Raw genomic sequence first — 23923 nt, 5'->3', positions numbered from 1 at the left:
AGCCACTGCCGGGCCTCAGCCTCACCTGGGAGGGATTCCCCCACCTCCCTGTGGTCCCAGCCGGCAGGCACCTCCTCCGGGTACCAAGCCGGGACAGACAGCAGCCTGACCGGGGTTGTAACCCAGCTTTAACCCTCCCCAGGCTGCACCCCAAGCCCTTCAGTCAGCCGGGGGGGTGATGACAGGGCCCAGCCCGAGCGGGAAGCTCTATGCTGCCCCGAAGGAGGCGGAAGGGAGCGGCAGGGCGGCCCTAAGGCCTACGGAGGCCCTGGGAGCCTGTAAGGAGCCAGGCCCCGGAGTCTGTCAGGAGCCGGGCCCCGCTGCCCGGGGAGACGCCGGCCCACAGACGAGCAGACACGGCCAGGCCCTAGGACGGCCCTGAGGGAAGTCCTGTCCGCCGAAGGGGGCCTGAGCCCCGCCGGTAAAACTAGCGGAACCGAGTAAACCCCCCCGCTTCACCCCGCTCCCCTCAGCGCAAACAAACAACACGGGGGGCAGGGACAGAGAATGGGCGGGAAAGGCTCCTCTCCCTCCATTGGCTCAGCCAGCTGCCCGTCCTCCCGACCCCGCCCCCCTTGGGGCGCTCAGCTCTTTCTATTCGGTAGACGCTCACGTCACCCCGATGCCACGCCCCCCGCCCTCACCCCTGCGTGCCGTGTGCAAAGGAAAAACAGCCGTTAAACGGGCCGCGGGGCGGAGCCAGCGAGGGGCCAAGAAGCGGCTCTGGGATTGGCGGCTGCGGGATGTTCAAACAACTATGTGACTTCCTGATTGGGTGGTCGCTGCCGCGGCAGGCCGGGCTCCCTCCTCGCGCTCGGGCGGGTTATTGTCTGGCGGCTCCTGAGGCGGCTCCAGCGCGGACTCGGGACCGGAGCTCGGGCGGCGGCGGCACCATGGTGAGGGGCGGCGGGCGGCTGGGCCCGCCCCGGACCCTCCGGGGGCGGGGGGGGGGGGGGCGGCTCCGGTACCGGCCCGCGGCGGGGGGGGCGGGCGGCCCCGGGGCCGGGCTCTGTCAGCGATCGGTGACCTTGGGCCGCACCCGGCCCTGCCCGGGGGTGCCCCGGGACCGAGTCGCCCCCTCGCCCCCCACCCGTTGTATAACCGGAGCCTCCCGCCGACTCGATCCTGGTGTGAGGCCCCTTCTTGGGGGGCCGGGACCCCCGTGTGCTGTCAGAGCCTTCCCGGGGGGGCCGGGAGCCGTTGTGACCGCCTTGATTCCATCAGTTACGGTGAAACTGCCTCTGTACAGCTACTTTCCGCACTTACACATTTATAAAGTTGGCTGTAGAGTAAGGAAGTGACTGTCAGGGGCGGAAAACGCGGGGAGCGGCCTGAAGGATGGCTGTCAACCGGCCCGGGGGAGTCCCCCGTGCCCCGGGGGAGCATTTAACTTCCAGGGCTTCGGTTCTCCCCATCCACTCAGTGGGCTGAGGCTCGCTGGTGAATTCCCAAGAAAAACTCTGATTCCGGTGAGGGGGGGAAGTGGGGGTTTAATCCTCCCCGCTGCCTCCTTCCTGTGATCCGGCAGCTGAAGCCCGTGGAAGCCCCAGCCGCAGGGTCTGTAAGCGTCACTGAAGATACGAGGAGGCTCTAGAACGGCCCCGATCGCTAAGGGTTAATGTGGAAACTGCTCTGTGAGATTATGCAACCCTCGCCGCAGAAAACTTACGCTCAAGGATATCTCATAACATGTGGTGACAGATAAAAAGTTACTTCTTGAAGTATTTTAGTCCTGTTTGAAGCAACGAGAAGAAGAAAAAAAAAAAAGGTGGTTTCCCTGCTGCGTGAGATACAGTGTGTTAAATCCAGTGAGGTTTCGGTACGGGAATGAGCTTCCAGTGAGCAGCTTCCGTGGGGAGAAGGGAAGGAGATGTCGCGTTCCTGCGCCCTTCAGTGCGGTCCCCTCTGGACAAAGGAGTGGATTGCTCCCGTCTCTGGCCCGACTAAGCCCAGGGGAAGAGACACTGCTCGAGGAAGAGGAGGAAATCTCCGTGCTGAGATTCGTCAAAGAGCCCTCGTTTCTCCGCTGGGAGGAGAAAGAACTTCCTTAGGGAGCCGGTGGTGGCTCAGCTGTGGGAAACTGTTGCGGTGTTTCCTCTGCAAACCCCGAAGATGGAGACAGACCTCAGGACTTCCTCTGTGAGAATTTTCTTCCCTCCTCTTAGACAAATATCATGTAAAGAACCATCAGGTGGGGCAGCTGCTGGCTGGAAAACTTGATGGAGAAGTGGGAAAGTTCACAGCTGGCTGATGAGAGCCGTCGGTGTGAACAGCTAGTGCTTTTCCCAGAGCTGTCTTTTTTTTTTAGAGTGAGGAAATATCCCCAGATCCTCCTTCCTGATTTTTGAAGTTTTACTCAGTGATGTTTTCTACTGACAAAAGTAACTCCTGACGCTTCACCGCAGTGAAGGTGCTTGAAAGCCTTTCTGGACACGTCTCCATGATAACAAAGCAGAGCCAAACGCTTCTACAGCCCCACCTGTCGTGGCGTCAGCTGCCAGAATGCCGTGTGGGTTTGCCAGCTGCTGGCATTCCCACAGCCAGGTCTCCACCAGCGTCCCCGGTGCTGCCGTGGGGAGGAACACACCTGTGCCCGGTGCTGCTGACCTTGGCCAGCGCCACTCTGCTTCCTTTATCACCTCCAGATTAAATATCTTGCCCTCGTGACTTATTTTTTTCCCAGCTGGTGCAAGTGTGTGGTGTTAACTCCCTCCTTGTTGGGATGGGACGAGGATCTTGGACATCCCCATGTTAACCATATTTTAAGGATTAATATGCTCAATTAGCGTTGCCTTGGTCTCCTGGGGATCTCTGGATCCTGTGGTTCCTTCTGAATGAGCCGGAAGGGCTGGTGGCAACTTCCAACTCCCTCACAGCGAGGTGCAATTCCTTCTTTTTTAGAAAGGGATGGGAATTGCGGGATCAATGCATGGTGTAAAAATGGGGATTACAAGTACCCAGTGTGTTTTAGGGCTCGGCTTTCCCTCTGCAGGGGCTGTACAGGGGCTGCTCCGCTCATTGCAGGCTGAGAGACTTAATTTGGAGGGGGGGGCGTGTATTAAAGATTTCTGTGGCTCCTGGTTGATTTTCTGATCTGGAGCAGGAAGGGAACTACCCTTGAATCCTGCTGGCCTGGGCTGCAAATTCCTGTGCACAGGCACAGCATCCTGGCCTGCGGCCTGTGTCAGCACCCACCTTCAGAGGGCAGAAAACCAGTCTGGAATCAAACTGTTCTCACAGCTGCTGCAAAAAAAAGGGGGTTGTTTGGGCTGGTTTGCCCCCATTTGGCATTTTCTGGAAAATAATGGGAATAGCGGTGGCAGGAACCTCCCGTCAAACCCCCCCTTGTCCCCTCAAACTCACCTCGTTTGAGAGGCCGAAAGGTTTCCTGCAGCGGCAGAGAGCATGTTTGCTTCTGGATTATAGCGCAGCAGGTCTCTCTGGATTAATTAAGGATAATTAATAGGCGTGTTTCTCTCTTGCAGGCTGGAGGTAAGGCGGGAAAGGACAGTGGGAAGGCCAAGGCCAAGGCCGTGTCACGCTCACAGAGAGCCGGGCTGCAGGTAAGGCATGACGGCGCCCGCTGCTTCCCTGATTTCATCCTAAAAGGGGAATTTTTGAGCAAAACTTCCCCTTCTGGGAGGCAAGGTGCCCCAAACCCTCTTTTTTTTTTGGGGGGTGGGGTGGGGTGAAAACTTAATGTTTTGTGGTTTATGTTGTCATGAGGACCCAGAAGCCGTAGACGGGCAGGGTGGGGAATCTTTTGGGCCCAAATCAGCATAATTAGGCAAATGTACCAGGGAAGGTGTAGGTGTTAACAAGGTCTTAATTGTTCCCGCCCCAGTTCCCTGTGGGCCGGATCCACAGGCACTTGAAGACTCGCACCACCAGCCACGGACGAGTGGGAGCTACTGCTGCCGTCTACAGTGCGGCCATCCTTGAGTACCTCACTGCAGAGGTAGGTCCCTTCATCTGCGGGTGGCAAATGTCCTTTCCTGTGGGATCCTGAATGTTTTCCCGGTTTTCTGGCAGGTGCTGGAGCTGGCGGGCAACGCTTCCAAAGATCTGAAGGTGAAGCGGATCACTCCTCGCCACTTGCAGCTGGCCATCCGCGGGGATGAGGAGTTGGATTCGCTCATCAAAGCCACCATTGCTGGTGGAGGTGGGTATTGTCCTCGATGTCCCCTTCCCATCCCGAACTGGGAATTTTAGGGTGAGGAGGGGGAAAAATACAAGGAAAATACACAGGAATTTGGCAGCGGTGATAAATACCAGAGGCTCACTGCTTCCCCGGATCTGACTGGAGCACCGGGAGGGCGATCTGTCGAGTGGCAGGAAATGTTCATACTGGTTTATGGCAAAATTCCACTGGGAACAGAGGATTTCTTTTGAGCGTTTTGGGACGTCTTTGCGTATCTGATGGGAATCTCCCTCTTCTTTCCGCAGGTGTAATCCCCCATATCCACAAATCCCTCATTGGCAAGAAAGGACAGCAAAAAACAGCATAGAGGGGGAAAAAAAGAAAAAGAACAACGGCGTACCTGGGACGAGAAATCGTGGGGATTCATGGATTTTTGGGGTTTTTTTTAAGGCATAGTTTAAAGGAAGCAAATAGAGGAATTGCCTGTAGCGAGAAGGTGGTTCTGGGCTGTAGGGGAAGCTGTACCCTGGTGGGGGGCGGCGGGGGGCTCAGGGCTCCCCCGCCTTTTATACAGTGGGATAAACCATTTTTTACAAAAATGCGCTCGTCCCGTGTGTCGGTGACGGGAGGGGGTGGGGGGACCCCCCTGCCGACCCCGGCCCGCGCGAAATGCAAATGTGGCCCGGCCCCGCCCCCTATGCAAATAGACGGGGCGGGGCGTGCCCCAGGGCTCCGGCCCCACATGGCCCCGGCTGCCCGGGGCTCCCCCGGGTCCTGGAGCCGCCTCGCTCCCGGTTTGGGGACGGGGCCCGTCCGTCCATCTGTCCCGGGCACGGCGGGCCTGGCTGTCCGTGTGTCCTGGGTACGTGGGTTCCCAGTTGTCCGTCTGCCCTGGGCCACGTGGGTGTGAGGTGTCCGTCTCTCCTGGTTACTGGGGTGCTGGGTGTCTGTCTGTCCTGCGTACGCGGGACCCAAGTGTCCTGTCCTGGCAATGAGTGACCTGTCTGTCTGTCTGTCCTGGGTGTGTGGTCCCAGGTGTCCATGTGGGGTTTGTGGCCCCTGGGTGTTCATGTGTCCTGGGCACCATGGTCCTGGGTGTGTGTCTGTCCAGGGTTTGTGGGCCCCAGGTGTCCTGTGTGTCCTGAGCCATACTGGTCCCAGGTGTCTGTCTGCCCTGGGTACTGGGGTACCACTGTCCATCTGTCCTGGGCCGGTGGGGCCAGGGTGTCCATCTGTCTGTGTCCCTGTCTGTCTAGGGTGTCCACCTGACCTGGCTGGGTGGGTCCTGGGCAACATGGGTGTCAGGTGTCTGTTCTGTGTGCATGGGTTCTGGGTGTCTGTCTGTCTGTCCTGTGTATGTGGGCCTGGGGGTCCGTCTGTCCTGGGTATTGGCGTCCCAGGTGTGTCTGTCCCGCGTACGTGGGACTCGCATGTCTTGTCTGTCCGGACCGGTGCCGGGGCGGGGCTGGCGGTCCGGCACTGGCAACACCACTGCCCGGTTGCATCAGGCGCCAGGAGGCCACGACGGCCACCGGCCCCAGGCGCCCTCCCGCCGCCCTCAGCCCCGCCTACAGCGCCGGGGGCGGCTCCGGTACCGTCTGGCGGGGCCGGGCCGGGCCCGGCCGGGCCTGCGCGGCCTCGGCCGTGGCGGCGCTGCCGCCGTTCTCACAAGATGGTAGCGGGAGGCGGTGGGGTGGGGTGGGAGTGAGGGGCGGGCGGCCCGGGGACGAGGGGGGCAGCCGGTGCCGGTGTGTGTGTGTGGGGGGGGGCGGCGGGGCCCCAGCCCGCACAATGGCGGCGGCGCCACTCGGCCCGCAAGATGGCGGCGGGGCGGGGCCGTCCGCGCCGCCGGCGGGCGAGGCAGCGCGCATGCGCGCCCCGCGCTGCCGCACGGCGCGTGCGCCCGCCTCCCCGCGCCTCGCGCCGCCGGCCCCAGCGGCGGGCTCCACGCCACCGCGTCTGGGGGGGGGGGAGCGTCGGCGGACGCCGGTTCCCGCTCGCTCCGCCGCTCCCCGCGGGGAAGGGGAGCCGGCCCCGCCGCCCTCTCGACCCCGTTGGCCGCCCGGCCGGCGGCGGAGACGGCGGGGCAACGGCGGTGGGGGAGGCCGCCCTCGGCGTTACGTAACAGCCCCCCCGCCCGCCGGCAGTGGTTCCGTCGCCCCGCGTTCAGCGTTCGCCATTGGTGGCAGGAGGCGGCGGGGCGGGGCGAGGAGGGTATAAATAGAGGCGGGGCCGCAGACGCCGCTCTTAGTCCGCCGCGGCCGTGCCAGCGTTACGCAGTCTCTACGCGCCCCATCCGCTCCGCCCGCCGCCGCCCCGCCGCCGCCGCTATGAACGGGCAACTCAACGGCTTCCACGAGGTGTTCATCGAGGAGGGCACCTTCCTTTTCACCTCCGAGTCCGTGGGCGAGGGGCACCCAGGTGTGGGCCGCGGCAGGGCGGCGAGCGCGCAGGCGCGGCCCGGCGGGGCGGGAGGAGGAGGAGGAGGAGGAGGAGGGGGCGCTCCCGGCGGCGGTGGGGGGGTCGTGTCGGACAGGTTGGGGGGGTGGCGGTGGAGGGGATGATGGTGGTGACGCCACCGGGCGCGCGCGCAGTGCGGGGCGGCGCGCGCCGCATTGCGGGCCCCGGTGTGCACGTGCTTCCCGCGTGGGGCGGGGGGACACACACGCGACACACGACATGGCACGACACGCACCGGGGGTGGCGGGGGTCGTACCGGGTGACGCAACAGCGGGGGGGGGGGGGGGCCGCCGTGACTCAGCCGTGACTAAGCAGCTCCCGGGGGTCGGCGGGACCCGGTGTGTGTCCCCACCCCCGCCCACGGAGCGTCCCCGGTTCTCCCGTGGGGTGCGGCGGGATCCAGCGAAGGCCTCCTCACCCGGCAGGGTCCTTCGGAGCACCCCGACCCCCCGGGTGGGTCCCCGCCTCGCCCTCCCCCGACTCAGCGCTGGGGCTGCCCGAGGGGCTCAGGAGTCCCCAGACTTCCCCCTTCCCCCTGGCTGGGGGTCGGCTCCCCCCGCGGGGGCTGTTAACCCCCCCGAGCTCGCAGGCTGCAGCCGAGCACGGTGCCATGGCGTGCCGGGCTCCCTCCCTGCCTTTGTACCGGCCCGTTCGGGGCACATGACTGGGAACCGGGCGGGCAGCTGCCTGCCTCCCCTGCCTGCGGGTGCAGCGCTCCCTGGCTCCCGCCCGGCTCCGGCTCACCACCAGCACCCCCACCCCCACGGCGTCACCAGCGCCAGCCTGGGGGTGCCTTTGGGGCTCCCCGTCCCGCAGCTCCCCCGCTGCCACAAAGATAAAAAGAGTTTAGTGCCCGCGAATGGGTGTAAGGTCCGTTTCCGCGCTCTTTCACCCCAAGAAACCGCCTCCTTTCGCCCCAGCCCAGCGCTGGCCTCATCCTCTCCCAAATCCAGCCCAAAAGGTCGCCGCCAAGGACATCCACGCTCCCAGGGAAGTTGCTTATTCACCACCGAGCCCCGAGTGGCCCTTGGGAAGCTCTGGGAGCGGGAGGGGGATCTCTCTCTCCCAGAAGAAACCATCCCGGGGGATGGAGGGAACTGGTTCCGGGAGGGAAGGGGCTGCAGGTCCCCTTTGGAGGTGCCGTAGGTGGCTGAACCCCAGCCCTGACCCAGCTGTAACTGGAGCTTAACTGGTAAATGCCTGAAATTCCAGGCTAATAACCCGGCACGGGGACAAGGTGAGGGCTGTCTGCCGGCTTAAGGGGAGGCTTGGCCATGGCGCCCGCTCCCGGCTTAGCGCCGTATCGGGAATCGGCTGTGCCGAGGGACTGCGGCTCCGGAAGGAAGGGCTGTGCTGCGCCACCCTGATGGCCTCCCGCCATCTGTGTCCCCCTCACAGATAAAATCTGCGACCAGATCAGCGACGCCGTCCTGGATGCCCACCTCAAGCAGGACCCCGACGCCAAGGTGGCCTGCGGTGAGTTGCTCCCTGGGGACATGGGGTGACGCCGGTGCTGGGTAGGTGACGCCGGTGCTGACATCCTCGTTCTTCCCCTCAGAAACAGTGGCAAAGACAGGGATGATCCTGCTGGCGGGGGAGATCACCTCGCGGGCTGCTGTCGACTACCAGAAGGTGGTCCGGGACACCATCAAGCACATCGGTTACGACGACTCCTCTAAAGGTAGGTTCTGGGGGGTCACTGGCTCATCACTGGTGTGGGGTTTGGGGCGTTGGGCTCACCGCAGCCTCCACTCTGCCCCAGGCTTCGATTACAAGACGTGCAACGTGCTGGTGGCCCTGGAGCAGCAATCGCCCGACATCGCCCAGGGTGTCCACCTGGACCGCAGCGAGGAAGACATCGGCGCCGGGGACCAGGTGAGTCCCCTGTGCCACCTGAGCTGCTGCGGTGGGGCCGGAGGGGGTCACAGCCTCACCGCCTGCTCCCTCTGCTGCAGGGCCTGATGTTTGGCTACGCCACGGACGAGACGGAGGAGTGCATGCCCCTCACCATCGTGCTGGCCCACAAGCTGAATGCCAAACTGGCCGAGCTGCGGCGGAACGGCACCCTGCCCTGGCTGCGCCCCGACTCCAAGACACAGGTGAGGCCTCCTGCGATCCCCCGCCGCCTCAGGAGGGTCCCCAGAACCGCTCCTGGGAAGTCCCCAAACCTCCCTGACCCCTCTGGGTGTGTTCCCCCGGCAGGTGACGGTGCAGTACATGCAGGACCGCGGCGCAGTCATCCCCATCCGGGTGCACACCATTGTCATCTCGGTGCAGCACGACGAGGAGGTGTGCCTGGATGAGATGCGGGACGCACTGAAGGAGAAGGTGATCAAGGCGGTGGTGCCGGCCAAGTACCTGGACGACGACACCATCTACCACCTCCAGCCCAGCGGCCGCTTCGTCATCGGCGGCCCCCAGGTACGGCCGTTTGCCAGTTGAAGCCGTGCTGGCGCGGCGGTGACAGCGACGACGACGTGGCGGTGATGATGTTGTGTCCCCTGCAGGGCGACGCCGGTCTGACTGGCCGTAAGATCATTGTGGACACCTATGGGGGCTGGGGGGCCCATGGCGGCGGCGCCTTTTCGGGGAAGGATTACACCAAGGTGGACCGTTCGGCTGCCTACGCCGCGCGCTGGGTGGCCAAGTCCCTGATCAAGGCCGGGCTATGCCGCAGGGTGCTGGTGCAGGTGGGTGCAAGGCAGGTGTCCCCCTCCCCACCCTTTCGGGGGGGGTCCTCAGGCTTAATCTGTGGGCCCCCCCCCCGCCTTAGGTCTCCTACGCCATTGGGGTGTCCCACCCCTTGTCGATCTCCATCTTCCACTACGGCACCTCCCAGAAGAGTGAGCGGGAGCTGCTGGAGATTGTCAAGAAGAATTTCGACCTGCGCCCTGGGGTGATCGTCAGGTAACGGGCGCCGGAGAAGGGGGGGGGGGACACGCGCCGCTGGGAGAGGAAGGTTGGGGGGGACACCGGGGCGGTGGCAGCGTGCGGGGGTCCCCTCCCCGGAGCAGCCGCGGTCACCGCCTGGTGCAGCTGGACCCGGCAAGGAGCCGCTTCTGCCGGAGGAGAAGGCGCTTTCGGGCGCGGATTTTGGGGGTAAGTATCCGCTGAGAGCCGAGCGCTTGGGGCTTTTCCGGCTTCTCGGGACTTTGGGGTGGGGGCAGCCGGGGAAGCTCCAACCGCCCCCCCGGGGTGGGGGGGAGACGGAGGTGCTGCCGCAGACCCCCCCCGGCCAGGTAGGGAAGGGGCGAGCGCGGGGCCGGAGCCTCTTTACTGAGTTGAGGACTTGTATATTCCAGGGATCTGGATCTGAAGAAGCCCCTCTATCAGAGGACCGCAGCCTATGGCCACTTTGGTAGGGACAGTTTCCCTTGGGAAGTTCCCAAAAAACTAAAATACTGAGAGAAAAAAAACAAAGTCTTGTTAGGCTTTTTCCCCCCATTCCCGCGGGCGTAGGCTACAGAGAAGCTCGCGGGCTCTGGGGGAAAGAGCTCGGCCCCCCCCGCCCCCCAGGCTCTCCTGGCCCCGTGTCCCCTCACCCCCCCACCCCCCCCTTTTTTCTCTCTTTCTCTTTCTTGCCATCATTTCGGTTGCGTGGGGACCACGCGCGGCCTCGTGCCTCTCCCCCGACTCCCGTTCCCCCCCCCCCCCCCGCCTCCACGGCTGCCGACCCCCCTCCGGCTTCTTTTTAATCGGAAAAAAAAAAAAAATCTCGTGCGTGACGTCTGAGCTCAGAGACGGCAAAAAGCCCCGAGCGCTTCCCCCCCCCTCGACTCTCACTGTCCCGCCGTGGCGGGGGGGGGGAACACGCCGTTTCGGCGCCCCCCCCTTTCCAGCCGGGACCTCACTGGTGCTGGTTTTGTTCTTAATCCGGATTTTAAACCTCTTTTCTCTCGGAGGATGCACGTTTTGGGGGGAGAGATGGTGTTAAAACTGTCCCCTTCCGAATCCCCCGTGTGGGTTTGGTACCGGAGGAAAATGTTTTATTGGTTTGTTTTTTTTTTTTTTTCCTTTGTAAGAAAGCTGAAGTGACTCCACAACTGCACAACACCCCCCCCCTTCCCGCCCCCAGCTCGGTGCTGCGGTGGGGGGGGGGGGGCTCGGCCGAGCTTTATTATATGTATTTTTGGGGGAAAAAGGGGAGGGATTTGGCCCTTCATACTTGAACGTTTTTTTTCTAGCGGTGTATTTATTGTGTGCTGAGGCGCGGGGCGTGAGTACAGAGAAGCCCCCGGGCTCAGACGGCAGCTCTTGATTTTCCTGAAAGCCCCCCCCCAGCCCCCTCACCCCCCCTCCAGCCACCTTTCCCCCCCCCTGCTCCGAGGAGGCCCCGGGGGCCTCTCAATCGGAGTGAAAAAGGGGGAAAATTTGGTTTATTGGTGGAGGGGGAGAGGGGCAGGCAGGAGCTGGGGCTGCCCGGCCCTGGGACCGCGGCGCATTTGGCCGGTGTGGTACAGAGAAGCCGGCTTGTTTACCTGCCCGTCCCAGGGGGGCCGGCGCCCCCAGAAGTGCCTTGGGGGGGTGGGGGTGATGGCGGGGGGCTTTCTCTCTATTTTCTATTTTTTTTTTTCCCTCCTCTTTTTTTTTTTTTTTTCTTAATATTTTTTTTCTGGAGGTTTTATTACAATTTGTCTCGATTTCACCAATTCCAAAAAGAAAAAAAAGAAATCTCAATAAAACTGCTGCGTTCGACCGTTATCTGCCTCCACCCTGGGGAAACTAAAGCACGGGGGAGGGTGGGGCTTAAAAAATGTGAGGTTCTTGGGGGTGCTCAGAGCTCGTGGACCCCTGCGCCCCCCCCTCGCCCTCCGGCCGAGCCTCCTCTTCCTCGCCACGCCAGTTGGCGAAGGCCACCTCCTGGGCCAGCTGCTGCAGGGGTGGCCGGCCCAGCGCCAGGTTGCGCAGGGAGATGCAGGTCATCAGGGCGCTGCGAGAGGTGGGGTGTCAAAGGGGGTGGGGGCAGGGGGGGAAGAGGCAAATTTGGGGAGGGAGGGGGGGAAGTGAGTGATTTTGGGGGTCTTACCTGCGGCGGAAGAGGTAGAATTTCTTGCGGAGGAAGCGGAGGAGGCGCTGGGCCAGGCTGGCCTCCCGCCGCCGCTGCTGCTCCTCCAGACGCTGCTGCCGCCGCAGGAACGCTGCCACCAGCGGGTCTGGGGGGGTCCCCGGCACCGGCAGCTCCCCCAGGATGGGCCGCAGCTCAGGGGGCAGCGGCTCCTTTGCTGCAGGGACCAGAGACCGGGGGAGCTGGGGGGGAGTTGGGGGATCCCCGAGACCTCCCAGCCTTGGTGAACTGGGGGGGAGATTTGTGCTGGGGGGTCCCCGAGACCTTCCAACTGGGGGGGAGATTTGGGGGTGGCCCTGAGACTTTCGAGCCCTGGTGCTCGGGGTGAGCTGGGGGGTGATTGGGATTGGGGGGGGTGGGGGCTGGTTCCCAAGACCTTCCAACCCCAGTGCTCAGGGTGAGCTGGGGCGGGGGGTGTGGGGGGGATTTGGGTAGGGTCCCCGAGACCTTCCACCCTGGTGCTCACCGGTGCCGTTCTGCACCTGCTCCCGCAGCTCCTGCAGCCGCGTCAGGTTCCTCTCCAGCGCCAGGGCCGTGGTGTTGACGTAGAGGTACATGTAGCAGGAGGGCTCCGCTGACACCGTGTGCACCTTGTGGTACTGCCCCGACGGCAGCTGGTGTGGGGGGGTCAGCACGCTTCAGGAACGCCCGACGCCTCCCCCACTGTCCCTGCAGGCCCTCACCTGCATCCCCTCGCCCTCCCGCAGGGAGTGGTTGCGCTGCTGCTCCACCAGCTCCACCAGCACCTCTCCCCGCAGCACCCGCAGGCTGGTGTTACCCAGGTCCTCGCTGACGAAGTTCTCCAGGTGCAGGCCTGGAAAAAACACCAAAAAAGGGGTGCAGCCCCCCCCCCCCACCCCCACCCGCCCCCACCAAAGGTGGACATTCACCCCCTGGGGTGCCCCCCCCCCACCAAGCCCAGAGGATCCCCCCCAATCCCTGTACCAGGGAAGTCGGCGATGAAGACGGCGTCGGTGTGTCCGTCCAGCTGGTTCTCCAGCTCCTGCAGCCGCTGGCGCCACGGCGAGAGCTCCAGCAGTAGCGGCAGCACCCACGGCGTGGGGCTCCACGGGGACCACGGCGCCCGCACCAGGTCCACCCGCGGGTCCACCAGTCTGCGGGGGACAGGCTGTCAGCACCCCCGCAGCCCCCCCCGCCACCCCTCCCCCCGGCCCCAAATCATGTGGGTCCCCCCAGACCTTTGTTGGAAGCGGTCGTTGATGGAGACCCAGACGTCGAAGTAGATCTGGGGCTGGGAGACGTTGTAGCGGGGCAGCAGCTGGCTCAGGCAGGTCGAGTATTGCTTCAGCATGTCCGCGTGGTCCTTCCAGCGCCGGCTCTGCGTGAACACCTGCCCGGAGGGGTAGTCCCCTGGTTGTGGGGACCCCCCCCCACCCCGTGTCCCCCTGCCCTGCTCTGGGGTCCCTACTCACCCCCGGTTTGAGGTAGCCCACCTCCCCGGTGAGCCCGTCCCGGTAGGTGATCTTGACGTGCTGGTGGAAGCGGGAGTGAACCATCATGTCCCAGGAGTAGCCATACAGGCCATTGGTCCAGTTGTTGTAGCCCTGGGAGGGGGGGGGACGGGACGACAGGACACACACACACACACACACACACACACACAGAGGGTGGAGGGTTGACACCAGGGGACAGTGTTGTCCCCCACCCCACGGTGACATGGAGGGGACGGGGGGACACCTGGATGCCCTCTCCTTCATCCCCTGGGTGAGCCCCCTCCCTTGGCAGTGCCCCCCCCCCGCTGTGTTCCCCCAACGCTGTCCCCACGTGCCCATGTCCCCCCAGCCCCCTCATCCCTGTGTCCCCAAAAACACTCCCTTACCCACCCTGCCCCCCCCGCCCCGAGCACTGCCCTCACCCCAAGCCCCCCCCCTCCTCCCCCTGGCATTGTCCCCTTGCACCCCCAGCGGCACCCCCTCCAGCATCCCCCCCCCAGACCCAAGTGTCCTTTCACACCCCTGTGTCCCCAAAAATGCCCCCCAAGCCCCCTAAAATGCCCCCACGTCCTAAAAAATACCCCCCCACTTCCACAAAAATAACCCACGTATCCCCAGAAATGCCCCCCGCGTCCCACAAAATCCCCCCGTGTCCTAAAAAGTATCATCCCATGTCCCCCAAAATAACCCACATCCCCAAAAATGTCCCCTACATCCCTAAAAATGCCCCCCATGTCCCCAGAAATGACCCCTCGCCCCTGGCCGTGCCCCTCTGTCCCCCCTTTGCCCCCCCCTGCAATGCCCCCACCTGGGTGATGAAGTGGGAGTAGGGCAAGAAGAGCTGCTCCAGCACGTAGAGGACGGTGAAGGCGGCGGCCAGGTGCTGGCGAGGCCGAAGGCCCCCCCGCCCTCCCCGCCCCCCGTAGTGACAGTCGGGGCTCATGCGGGGGGGCTGGGTGCTGGGCAGGACCCCCCGCAGCCAGGGGGGGAAGCGGGCGCAGAGCCGACGGGGCCAGCTGGGGTGGCAGAACAGCCCGCTGCTGGCCAGCATGGTGTAGGAGAACATCCCTGGGGGGGGGGGGGGGCACGGCACCCCTCAGGGACCCTCTGACCGCAGACCGCACCCTGGGGGTCCCCCAAGGTGGCGGGGAGGGGGTCTGGGTGCCCCTGCCCAAAATAGGGGGTGCTCCTGGGGTGCCCCTGCACAGGGTAGGGGTGCTTTGTGGGGGTCTGAGGGTGCCCTGCCTGGGTTGGGGGTGTTTTGGGGGGGTGGGATGGGGAGGGGACAGGGTGCAGAGGGTGCCCAGGTGGCCCTGCCCAGAATAGGGGTGCTCCAGGGGTGCCCCTGCCCTGGTTGGGGTGTTTTGTGGGTGCTTGGGTGCCCCTGCCCAGGATGGGGGTGCCCGGGGGTGCCTCTCCCCAGGCTCAGGGTGCTTTGGGGGGGTTTGAGGGTGTCCTGTCTGGGCTGGGGGTGCTTCTGGGGGGGGGTTGGAGGGTGCCTGGGTGCCCCCGCCCCAGCTGGGGATGTTTTGAGGGGCTGCCCAGGTGCCCCTGCCCTGGTATGGGGTGCTCCAGGGGTGCCCCTGCCCAAGCTGGGGGTGCTCTGGGGGGGGGTGGGGGTGGGGGTGGGAGGGTGCCTGGGTGCCCCTGCCAGTGTTTGGGGTCCTTTGGGGGTGCCCCCCCCCCCCGTGCCTCACCAATGCTGAAGAGCTGGGAGTTCATGCAGTGGAAGTAGGTGACGAAGACGAGGGCGACGGGCCGGGTGGCGTCAAAGAAGAGGAGGAAGCCGGCGGAGAGGTCGAGCACCAGCCCCCCCCCGTGCACCACCAGCAGGCTGGTCATCTCCTCCGACAGCACCAGCCTGCGGGGGGGGGGGGGGGGGGGGGGTGTCACCCTCCTCATCCTCATCCTCATCCCGTCCCCATCACCCTCCTCACCCTCACCCTGTCACCCCCCGTCACCCTCCTTGTCCTAATCCTCACTCCGTCCCCCTCCCATCAGCTTCCTCATTCTCACCTCGTCCCTAGCACCGCCCCCCCCCCCACTGTCCTCATCCTCACCCCGTCCCCGTCACCCTCCTCATCCTCACTTGAAGGGCGCAAAGAGCCAGTGGCGGGCGAGGGTGTTCATGGAGTAGCCGCCCACCCAGTCGGCGTCCAGCTTCTTCAGCCCCGCGATGAAGTAGACGATGAAGATCTGTGGGAAGGGGTGATGGGGAAGGGGGTGGGGGTGGGGGGGGTCCCAGAGGGGACCCAAGTGTCCGGGGCAGGGGATGAGGGACCCCAGTGTCTGGGCGCCCACCTGGGCACGCAGCAGGGCGTAGTTCCACAGCGGCACGTGGGCGTTCCTCTTCTGGGGACGGAGGAGCCCGTCCACAGACCTGCAGGGACATGGGGATCCCCCCCGGAGGAAAGGGGTGACCAGGCCGCTGTCACCTCCACCGCCAGTGCTGTAGAGGACACGTGCCACCACCCCACAGAGACCCGGAGCCACGGGGATACCCTGGTGCCGTGGGGACGCCAGGGCCACCCCCTGGGGACACAGCACCACAGGGACCCTGGTGCCACAGGGGTTCATGGCACCCAGCCACCGGGGTCCGTGCCACCCCACGGGGACCCTGCTGCCACAGGGGATCTCGGGGATCCTTTGTCACCCTGTGGGGGCCCACAGCCATAGGGAGGACACACCTGGGCCACGGCCACCCTCTGGGGACCTAGAGCCAGGAGACCCTGGTGCAGGGGGGGATCCTTATGCCACTCCATGGGGACACAGAGCCATGGGGGACGCCAGGGACTGTGCCACCCCATGGGGACACAGAACCATGGGGACCCCAGTCCAGTGGGGGATCCTTATGTCACGCCGTGGGGACCCAGCGTTATGGGGGGCACCAGGGACCGCGCCACCCCACAGGCGACCCGACACCACAGTGACGTCGGTGCCCTGCAGGCCCCCCCGAGCCCGTGCCACCCGGGCTACCCAGTGACGCCCCATGGGGACCTTGGGGGACCCTGCTAAAACCCTGGGGTGCCCCGGGGAGCACAGGGGTGGGCGGTGGGCAGCGGCGGTGCCCACCCGTAGCGGTCGGCGCCCATCAGCGCCAGCTGGAAGGCCAGCAGCCCGTAGAGGTAGGAGTGGTTGTTCCAGGAGGTCTTGTCCAGCAGCAGCAGGTACCAGTAGGGCCCCAGGAAGGCGGCGCAGCTCAGGCGGTAGCAGCACCCCAGCATGATGCCCAGCGCCCCTGCGGGCACCGCAGCCGTCCCATCCCCGTCCCCCTGTCCCCGCTTACCCTCCCGGTGTCCCCTCAACCACGGGGACGCGTCCCCTCTCCCCGGCGCCACCCCCCAGTGGCCATCTCGGTGCCTGGTCCCCATTGCCATTGTGGTACCTGTCCTGGTGCCACCCCCTGCCTGTCCCCATCCTTCCCCGGTTCCCCTCCCGATCCCTGTCTCGGTGCCAGTCCCAGTGCCCATCCCTCTCCCAGTGCTCATCCCAGTCCCTTTGGCCATCCCCGTGGCTGTCCCCGGCCCCGTGCCCATCCCAGTGCCAGTCCCAATGCCCGTCCCTGTCCCAGTCCCTCACCCCAGTCCCACCGCCCGTCCCGCTCCCTGTGCCCGTCCCTGTCCCAGTCCCTCATCCCACTCCCAGTGCCCGTCCCCGTGCCCGTCCCCATCCCACCCGCCGTCCCCGTACCCAGGAACATGACGGTGTAGAGCAGGTACATCCAGTCGAGGGGCAGCGGCCGCAGGAAGGGCAGCAGCGGGAAGCGACAGACCTCCAGCCCGTCCAGGAACCGCTGGTCCAGCTGCCCCAGGCCCCGCTCCTGCGGCACGTCCAGCGCCATCAGCAGCCCTGCGGGCGGGCGGGAGGGCGGGCGGTCAGCGACCCCCGCCCCGGGACGGGCCTGCGGGTGGACCCAGGCGTCCAGGCGGACACTGACCCCCCCGCTGTCCCCACCCCCACCAAACCTCCGCCTGGACCTTGGCTCCGGTGGTGACGTGTCCAGGCCCGGACAGCTGGGTCCCCTCAGACGCCCGGGTCCCCCCGGGATCCCCCCGGGATCCCCCCATCCCCCCTTACGATGCCCCTGAGCCCCCCCGTGCCTGGTGACACACCCCACAGTCCCCCCCAACAAAGCCCAGTGCCCCCAGTTCCCCCTGGTCCCCTCCCTCACCGAAGTCGCCCCGGTCTCTCCCCCCCGTCCCCCCGATCCCTCAATCGCCCCCTCACCGGAGCCCCCTCGGTCCGCCCGGCCCCCCTGGTCCCCCCCCCTCACCGAAGCCCCGCCCCGGTCCCCTGATCCCCCCTCACTGAAGGCCCCCCGTTCCCTGGCCTCTCCCCGTCCCCTCGGTCCACTCGGTTCCCCCTGACCCCCCCCCTCACCACAGCCATCCCCAGTCCCCCCCACCCTCCCCGCTCCCCGCCGTTCCCCCCTCACCGGAGCCCCCCTCCCCGTCCCCGTCCCCTCACCGAAGGCCCCGCGGAAGGCCCCGAGCGCGGCGGGGTCGGTGGGCCGGTGCAGCAGCCGCACGAAGCGCTCCCAGCGCGCCAGCTCCCGCAGGTCGAAGCCCAGCAGGCGCCGAGCCGGGCCGGGGCCGGGGGCCGGGACCGGGACCGGGACCGGGGCCGGGGCCGGGGCCGGGGCCGGGGGGGACCGGGGCGACCCCGCCGCCTCCCCCCGCTCCGCCCGCCTCCGCCGCGCCGGGCCTACACGGGGGGCAAAGGTCAGGGGTCACGGGGCACCGAGCGCCCCTCTCCCCCCCCCCCCCGGTCCGTACCCGCCGCCGCCATCGCCACTGCCACGCCCCCTCGCCACGCCCCGCCACGTCACGGGGCGTGGCCTTCTCGCGACCCCGCCCCCGTCGCCGTCCCCCCCCGCCCCCCCACCCCTGTCACCCCCGACCCCCGTCACCCCTGACCCCGCCGCGACCCCTCACCCCCGCCGTCACCGCCCTCGGCCCCGCCGCGACCCCTCACCCCGCCCCCTCCCGCTGCCGCCGTTCCCGGAAGCCCCGGGGGGGCGGGGTCAGGGGTCAGGGGTCGGGGGCCGCCGCGGGCAGCGGCGGGACGGAGCGGAGCGGAGCGGCCATGGTGGGCCCGGGGGGGGTCACAGGGGGCGCTTGGGGGGCTGTGGGGCGCCTGGGGGGGGGCCGGGCAGGGGCTGGGTGGGTGCGGGGGGCCCCCAGGGGGACATCCGGGGGTCTGGGGTACCTGTGGGGGGCCAAGGGGAAGCTGTGGGTGCCGAGAGGGGCTCGGGGTGCCGGCGGGGCGCTCGGGGAGGTGCCGGTGGGGGGTCGGCAGGAGCTTGGGGTGGGACATACGGCGCCTGTGGGGCGCTTGGGGGGTGCCCGGGGGGTGCCCGGGGGGTGCCCGGGGTACAGGCGGGCGCTGGGGGGTGGCTGCAGGGTGCTGGGGGGCGCCTGGGGGTGCCTATAGGGTGTGTGGGGAAGTGCCGATGGGGGGCCTGGCAGGTGCTTGGGGTGGACATGGGGCACCTGCGGGGCGCTCGGGGTGCCGATGGGGGGCTCGGGGTGCCTGTGGGGGGCTCGGGGGGGTGCGTGTGGGGGGCTCGAGGGGCTCGGGAGGAGCTTGCGGTGCCTACGGGGTGCTTAGGGAAGTGCCTGGGCATCGTCCAGGGCGGTTGGCAGGCGCTTCGGGTGGGCGTGGGGTGCTGTGGGGTGCTTGGGGGTGCCCAGGGTGTATGTGCGGTGCCTATGGGGTTCTCACGGGGGTGTATGTGGGGTGCCCGGAGGGTGTATATGGGGTGCTCAAGGGGTGCTCATGGGGTTCTGGGGGGGTGCCAGGGGTCTGTGCGGGGCACTCGGGGGCACGCCCAGGGTACATGTGGGGTGCTGGGGGGGTGCCCGGGGGGGTGGCGGGTGCTTGGGTGGCCCCCCTGACGCCGGCGCTGTGTCAGCAGGCGGGCAGCGGGACGGGCAGCATGGCGGGCAGTGCCATGGGTGGCGTGACGGGCAGCGCGGGGGACAGCGGGCGCGTGCGGGCGCTGCAGCAGGAGGTGGAGGGCGTCAAAACCATCATGACCCAGAACGTGGAGCGGATCCTGGCACGGGGGGAGAACCTGGAGCAGCTCCACAGCAAGAGCCAGGACCTGGAGGCCACCGTGAGGGCACAGCGTCACCGGGGCGGGCACGGGGTTGCCGGGGTGGCACAGGGTCCCCAGGATGGGACATGGGGTCCTTGAGGTGACACAGGGTCCCCAAGATGGGGCACAAGGTCCCCAAGGTGGGATATCGGGTCCCCAAGGTGGGCACAGGGTCCCCAGGGGTGGCCATTGGGTCCCTGAGGTGGCACAGCGTCACCGGGGGCCCAGTATGGGGGCCCTGTGGTGGCACTGGGTCTTCAGGCTGGTGCTGGGACCCTGGGGGGACATGGGGCTGTGGCACACGGGGTCCCTGAGGGGGCTCTGGGGCACTTGGGTGGCAGCAGGGGGTCCCTGGGGTGGCAGGGAGGTCCCCAGGGGTGGCAGCAGAGGGTCCCCAGAGTGGCGGTTGGTGTCCCTGGCATGGCAGAGAGGTGTGCCCAAGGCTGGCAGAGGGGTGTCGGCACGGTGGAAGCAGGTGGTCCCCAGGGTGGCAGTTGGTGTCCCCAGGGTGGCAGCAGAGGGTCCCCAGGGTGGCAGTTAGAGTCCTTGGGGTGGCAACTGGGTGTCCCCAGGGTGGCAGCAGGTGTCCCTGGGGTCGCTGCGGGTGTCCCTCGGGTGGCAGTGGGGTGTCCCCAGGCTGGTGGCGACTGTCCCTGGGGTCACAGTGGCATGTCCCCAAGGTGGCAATGGGGCGTCCCTAGGGTTGGCAGTGGGAGGTCCCCAGGGTCACAGTGGGTGTCCCTGGGGTGGCAGTGGTTGTCCCCGAGTGCCCCCCTGAGCAGTGTCCCCGCAGTCGGAGCACTTCAAGACGACGTCGCAGAAGATGGCCCGCCGGTACTGGTGGAAGAACGTGAAGCTGCTCGTCATCCTCGGCCTCGTGGGCGCCATCGTGCTCATCCTCATCATCCTCCTGGCCACTGGCACCATCCCCACCTAGAGCCCCCCGTCCCCGCCCCGGGGACCCCCCGACCACCCCCGTGTCCCCGGGGAATACAGGGATGACGAGCTGTGTGGGGCTGAGTGTGTGTGCGCGCCGGGGGGAGCACACGCGTGGGGACACGTGTGGGGACAGGCGGGCGCTGTGCCCGGGGGGGCGGGGAGCGGTGCCAGGCGGGCGGCTGGCGCCAAGGGACAAAGGGCTCAGTGTGTGGTGGCACCGCCACCCTGACAGGGCCCGGGGGGGGGGCAGGGGTCGGCACACAGGGGTCCCAGGGGACCCAGGTATGGGGGGGATGTTGGGGGGGGTGTCCCTGGGGGGATCCACGTCTGAGGGGTTTTGGGGACACGGGGGTCCCAGTGGGACCCACATCTCGGGGGAGCCACATCTCGGGGGGCTGCAGGGACATGGGGGGCTTGAGTGGGGGGGGAGTCGGGGGACACACACCCACATCTGGTGGCTGTAGGGATGGGGGGGGCTTTGGGGGACTCAGGGCTGGGGGGTCCTGGGGGGACCCACATCTGAGGGGACTTGGGGGGGGGGGCCTGAGTGGGGGGTCCTGGGGGACGCGGGGGCATGGGGGTCCCGGAGGGGCTCCTGGGGACACCACCTCTGGGGGGGTTGCGGGGCCGGGGGCGCCCGGGGAGGGGACACACGCGGGACCCGGGGGGGCGGTCCCGGTCCCTCCCGCCGGGCGCGGCCGCTGGGGCCGGGGCGGGACGGGGCCGGGGATCGGGACCGGGACGGGGACCGGGACGGGCGCTCCGGTACCGGCACGGAGCCCGGTACCGCTCCCGCGGGACCATGGTGAGCGCCGGGGGCTGGGGGCGCTCCGTTGCTGCTTTCGCTTTCGTTTTCCGGGGGGGGGGACACCGGCACCGGGGGGAGGACGGGACACGGGGACACCCCCCCCCACCACCACCACCCCGGGGGCTTGGGGACACACGTGCACCCGCCCCCGCCCCCACTCCCGGTGCCCCCGGGCTCTTCCTGCTGCCGGGAGGGACGCGGCCCCGGGGGTGGGGGTGGCCCGCGTGGAATTTTCCGTCTCCCTCCGTGTCCCCCCCCCCAACCCCGTCCCGGTGTCCCGGCCCCGGGGTCCCCGTGTCCCCCAGCCCTGCCGCCCCCCCCCTCCGTGCCCCGGCCCCCCCCCGTGCCCTGGCGTCCCCGTGTCCCCGTGTGTGCCCTGACCCCACAGTGCCCCTGGCCCCCGTGCCCTGTCCCCATGTCCCTTCTCTGCCCCATCCCCATGGCGCCCCTGGCCCCGTGGTCCGGGTGTGCCCCATGGTTCCTGTGTCCCCATGGTCCCCATGTGCCCCCTCTGCCTGGTGCCAGGGTGCCCGTGGTCCCCGTGTCCCTGTGCAACCCCTCCTCATGGTGACTATGTCCCCATGTGCCCCGTTCCTGCGGTGTCCATGTCCCCATGGTCCCTATGTGCCACCGTCTCACAGCACCCTTGTCCCCATGGTGCCCTTGGCCCTATGGTCCCCATGGTCCCTGTGACCCCATATGTCCCCCTGGGCCCCTGATGTCCCCATTGTGCCCCTTCCCTGCATTGTCCTTGTCCCCAAGGTCCCCATGTCCCCAGGGTCTCGTCCCCAAAGTCCTCCTATGCCCCTTCCCTGCAGTGTCCTTGTCCCCAAGATCCCCATGTCCCCAAGGTCCCCTATGTCCCCATGGTGCTCCTTCCCTGCAGTGTCCTTGTCCCTGTGGTCCCTGTGTCCCCGTGGTCCCCTACATCCCCATTGTCCCCATGGTTCCCCTTCCCTGCGGTGCCCTTGTCCCCAAGGTCCCTATGTCCCCCTGCTCCCCCTATGCCCTATCCCCATGGTGTCCCCATGTCCCCACCCCCCCCCCCCCGTGTCCCCAGGCGGGGCTGGCACAGTGTCAGCGCGAGGCAGAGGAGGTGACGGAGCTGATGAAGCAGAACTTCGCCCGGGCTCTGGAGCGGGACGGGCGCCTCAGCGACCTCGACACCCGGGCCCAGGAGCTGTGCGCCATGGTGAGCACCCACCGGCACCTACGGCCATGGCGGGGGGGGGACACACACGATAGGGACATACAGCCCTGCAGGGGACACACAGTCCCGGGGTTCGGGGGCGGGACACACGCTCTAGGGACATACAGCCCCAGGGGACGCTATAGGGACACACAGCCCCAGGCGGGGAGACGCACTATAGGGACACACGACCCACAGGGTCCCTATAGTGCCCCCCCCCCCCCCGCCCCCATAGGCCTGCATGGCCCGGGGTGGGGGGGATGGGGGATACCCTATAGCCCCCCCCGGCGCTGTCCCCGCAGGGCAAAGCCTTCACCCGCAGCACCCGGGCGGTGGCGCAGCAGCAGCGCAGGGGAAACCGGCGCTGGCGCCTGGCAGCCATCGGCCTCATCGCTGCCTTCCTCCTCCTCCTCGCCCTCGGCCTGGCCATATGGCTGTCACGACCAGCCCCCACCACCGTCACCCTCACCGTCACTGTCCCCCCCCCTACCCCCTCCGGGGGGGGGGAATGAACCCCCCAGAGTTATGGCTGGGACTTTGGGAGACCCTACAATAACAAACCGGCAGGATCTGTTCTGGGGGCACCCTGTGATAAATAAGAACCAGGACTCGTTTTGGGGAGACCCTACAATAACACACCAGCAGGCGCAGCTTTGAGAAGACCTAATAACAAACCGGCAGGACCCCCTCCAGGGAGACCCTACGATAACAGAGCAGCAGGGTGATCTCTGGTGAGACCCCACAATAAATGAGCACCAGGACTTGTCTGGGGAGACCCTACAATAACAAACCGGCAGGATCAGCTTGGGGTAGACCCCACAACAACAAACCGGCAGGACCCACTCCAGGGAGACCCCATGATAAACGAGCACCAGGATCTGCTCTGGGGAGCCCCTACAATAACAAACCGGTGGGATGATCTGCGGGAAGGTGCTACGATAACAATCGTGCCGGACCCCCTCCGGGGAGACCCTACAATAACAGAGCAACAGGATGATCTCCAGTGAGACTCCAAATAAGCACCAGGACCTGCTTTGAGGAGACCCTACGATAACAAAAATGACAGACACCCCCCACCACCACCTCCAAGGAGACCCTACAATAATAAACCAACAGGACCCACTACAGGAAGACCCTCCAGTAAACAAGCCGTAGGAGTTATTTTGGGGAGACCCTACGATAACAGAGCAGTGGGACGATGTCTGCGCGGACCCTACAATAATAAACCATCAGGACGATCTCTGGAGAGACCCTACGATAACAGGGCAGCACAATGATTTCCACGGAGACCCTACAATAAATAAGCACCGGGACTTGTTTTGGGGAGACCCGACAACAGCAGAGCGGCAGGACCCCCTCCAGGGAGGGCCCTACAATAACAAGCCCGTGGGATGATCTCCGGGGAGACCCTACAATAACGAACCGCCATGCCTTGCTCCGAGGTGACCCGGCAATAACGACCCTGCAGGACCGGATTTGGGGAGAGCCCGCAATAACCAGCCCCCGCGTCTCACTCCCGAGAGACCCAACAACAGCAACGGGTCGGGAGGGACCCTGCCACAATAAACCAGCACAACCCGCTACTGGGGAGACCCCCGCAATAAGAAACCAGGGGGACCCGTCCTGGGGACACCCAGTCTCGTCCCCAGGTGCCACCAACCCAGGGTGGGGGAGGACAGGAGGGTGCTGTGGCCCTGCCACCGAGATGGGGACCTGGGGACACAATGGCACCCGGCCAGGGGATGGGAACCTCGGGGAGGGGAGAGG

The 23923-nt window shown here is 66.5% G+C and overlaps 5 protein-coding genes across 6 annotated transcripts; 4 read left to right on the top strand and 1 right to left on the bottom strand.

The window, feature by feature from the left end:
- The first annotated feature begins 708 nt into the window (after window positions 1–708).
- On the top strand, window positions 709–4629 carry LOC134526680 (histone H2A.V). The gene is made up of 5 exons (XM_063358800.1): window positions 709–896; window positions 3486–3563; window positions 3845–3958; window positions 4033–4162; window positions 4447–4629. The coding sequence occupies exons 1-5, from the start codon at window positions 744–746 to the stop codon at window positions 4506–4508; spliced, it is 537 nt and encodes a 178-aa protein (XP_063214870.1). The 5' UTR covers window positions 709–743; the 3' UTR covers window positions 4509–4629.
- Window positions 4630–6282: 1653 nt separating this feature from the next.
- MAT2A (methionine adenosyltransferase 2A) lies at window positions 6283–11302 on the top strand. Its single transcript, XM_063358602.1, has 9 exons — window positions 6283–6562; window positions 8000–8077; window positions 8160–8282; window positions 8364–8476; window positions 8557–8700; window positions 8804–9022; window positions 9109–9291; window positions 9375–9508; window positions 9904–11302. Exons 1-9 carry the CDS (start codon window positions 6472–6474, stop codon window positions 10004–10006), a joined length of 1188 nt encoding a protein of 395 aa, XP_063214672.1. The 5' UTR covers window positions 6283–6471; the 3' UTR covers window positions 10007–11302.
- Window positions 11202–17935, bottom strand: GGCX (gamma-glutamyl carboxylase). Of its 2 annotated transcripts, none has more exons than XM_063358600.1 (15): window positions 17896–17935; window positions 17588–17824; window positions 16811–16969; window positions 16193–16358; window positions 15422–15500; window positions 15210–15316; window positions 14818–14981; window positions 13929–14188; window positions 13100–13231; window positions 12866–13017; window positions 12612–12781; window positions 12350–12480; window positions 12133–12280; window positions 11628–11823; window positions 11202–11531 (listed from the first exon to the last, which is right to left on the bottom strand). In XM_063358600.1, the coding sequence occupies exons 1-15, from the start codon at window positions 17906–17908 to the stop codon at window positions 11348–11350; spliced, it is 2298 nt and encodes a 765-aa protein (XP_063214670.1). In that variant the 5' UTR covers window positions 17909–17935; the 3' UTR covers window positions 11202–11347. The 2 variants fall into 2 exon arrangements, with proteins under 2 accessions (XP_063214670.1, XP_063214671.1); XM_063358601.1 differs by having other exon boundaries at window positions 15210–15283.
- Window positions 17936–18034: 99 nt separating this feature from the next.
- VAMP8 (vesicle associated membrane protein 8) lies at window positions 18035–20227 on the top strand. The gene is made up of 3 exons (XM_063358667.1): window positions 18035–18208; window positions 19038–19238; window positions 20014–20227. The coding sequence occupies exons 1-3, from the start codon at window positions 18206–18208 to the stop codon at window positions 20155–20157; spliced, it is 348 nt and encodes a 115-aa protein (XP_063214737.1). The 5' UTR covers window positions 18035–18205; the 3' UTR covers window positions 20158–20227.
- A 487-nt stretch (window positions 20228–20714) lies between these two features.
- LOC134526648 (vesicle-associated membrane protein 5-like) lies at window positions 20715–23731 on the top strand. The gene is made up of 3 exons (XM_063358726.1): window positions 20715–20964; window positions 22028–22159; window positions 22459–23731. The coding sequence occupies exons 1-3, from the start codon at window positions 20734–20736 to the stop codon at window positions 22666–22668; spliced, it is 573 nt and encodes a 190-aa protein (XP_063214796.1). The 5' UTR covers window positions 20715–20733; the 3' UTR covers window positions 22669–23731.
- The last annotated feature ends 192 nt before the right edge of the window (window positions 23732–23923 follow it).

This window comes from Chroicocephalus ridibundus, chromosome 23 (assembly GCF_963924245.1).
Source record: "Chroicocephalus ridibundus chromosome 23, bChrRid1.1, whole genome shotgun sequence".
Lineage (NCBI taxonomy): Eukaryota > Metazoa > Chordata > Aves > Charadriiformes > Laridae > Chroicocephalus > Chroicocephalus ridibundus.
The sequence above is the reverse complement of the archived record's forward strand: the minus strand, read 5'-3'. Positions and strand labels throughout refer to the sequence as shown.

What these genes read in the sequence shown, in the direction of transcription:
- LOC134526680 (XM_063358800.1), top strand. Translation starts at nt 744, where the DNA reads ATGTTCAAACAACTATGTGACTTCCTGATTGGGTGGTCGCTGCCGCGG. An exon ending in CGGGCGGCGGCGGCACCATG is followed by an intron (nt 897 to 3,485) that starts GTGAGGGGCGGC and finishes TCTCTCTTGCAG; the next exon opens with GCTGGAGGTAAGGCGGGAAA. An exon ending in AGCCACCATTGCTGGTGGAG is followed by an intron (nt 4,163 to 4,446) that starts GTGGGTATTGTC and finishes TTCTTTCCGCAG; the next exon opens with GTGTAATCCCCCATATCCAC.
- MAT2A (XM_063358602.1), top strand. Translation starts at nt 6,472, where the DNA reads ATGAACGGGCAACTCAACGGCTTCCACGAGGTGTTCATCGAGGAGGGC. An exon ending in ACATCGGCGCCGGGGACCAG is followed by an intron (nt 8,477 to 8,556) that starts GTGAGTCCCCTG and finishes CCTCTGCTGCAG; the next exon opens with GGCCTGATGTTTGGCTACGC. An exon ending in TCGTCATCGGCGGCCCCCAG is followed by an intron (nt 9,023 to 9,108) that starts GTACGGCCGTTT and finishes TGTCCCCTGCAG; the next exon opens with GGCGACGCCGGTCTGACTGG.
- GGCX (XM_063358600.1), bottom strand. An exon ending in GGCCTTCCGCGGGGCCTTCG is followed by an intron (nt 16,970 to 17,587) that starts GTGAGGGGACGG and finishes GCCCGCCCGCAG; the next exon opens with GGCTGCTGATGGCGCTGGAC. An exon ending in ACGCCCTGCTGCGTGCCCAG is followed by an intron (nt 15,317 to 15,421) that starts GTGGGCGCCCAG and finishes CCCTTCCCACAG; the next exon opens with ATCTTCATCGTCTACTTCAT.
- VAMP8 (XM_063358667.1), top strand. An exon ending in GCCAGGACCTGGAGGCCACC is followed by an intron (nt 19,239 to 20,013) that starts GTGAGGGCACAG and finishes GTGTCCCCGCAG; the next exon opens with TCGGAGCACTTCAAGACGAC.
- LOC134526648 (XM_063358726.1), top strand. Translation starts at nt 20,734, where the DNA reads ATGGGGGTCCCGGAGGGGCTCCTGGGGACACCACCTCTGGGGGGGTTG. An exon ending in ACCGCTCCCGCGGGACCATG is followed by an intron (nt 20,965 to 22,027) that starts GTGAGCGCCGGG and finishes CCGTGTCCCCAG; the next exon opens with GCGGGGCTGGCACAGTGTCA. An exon ending in CCCAGGAGCTGTGCGCCATG is followed by an intron (nt 22,160 to 22,458) that starts GTGAGCACCCAC and finishes CTGTCCCCGCAG; the next exon opens with GGCAAAGCCTTCACCCGCAG.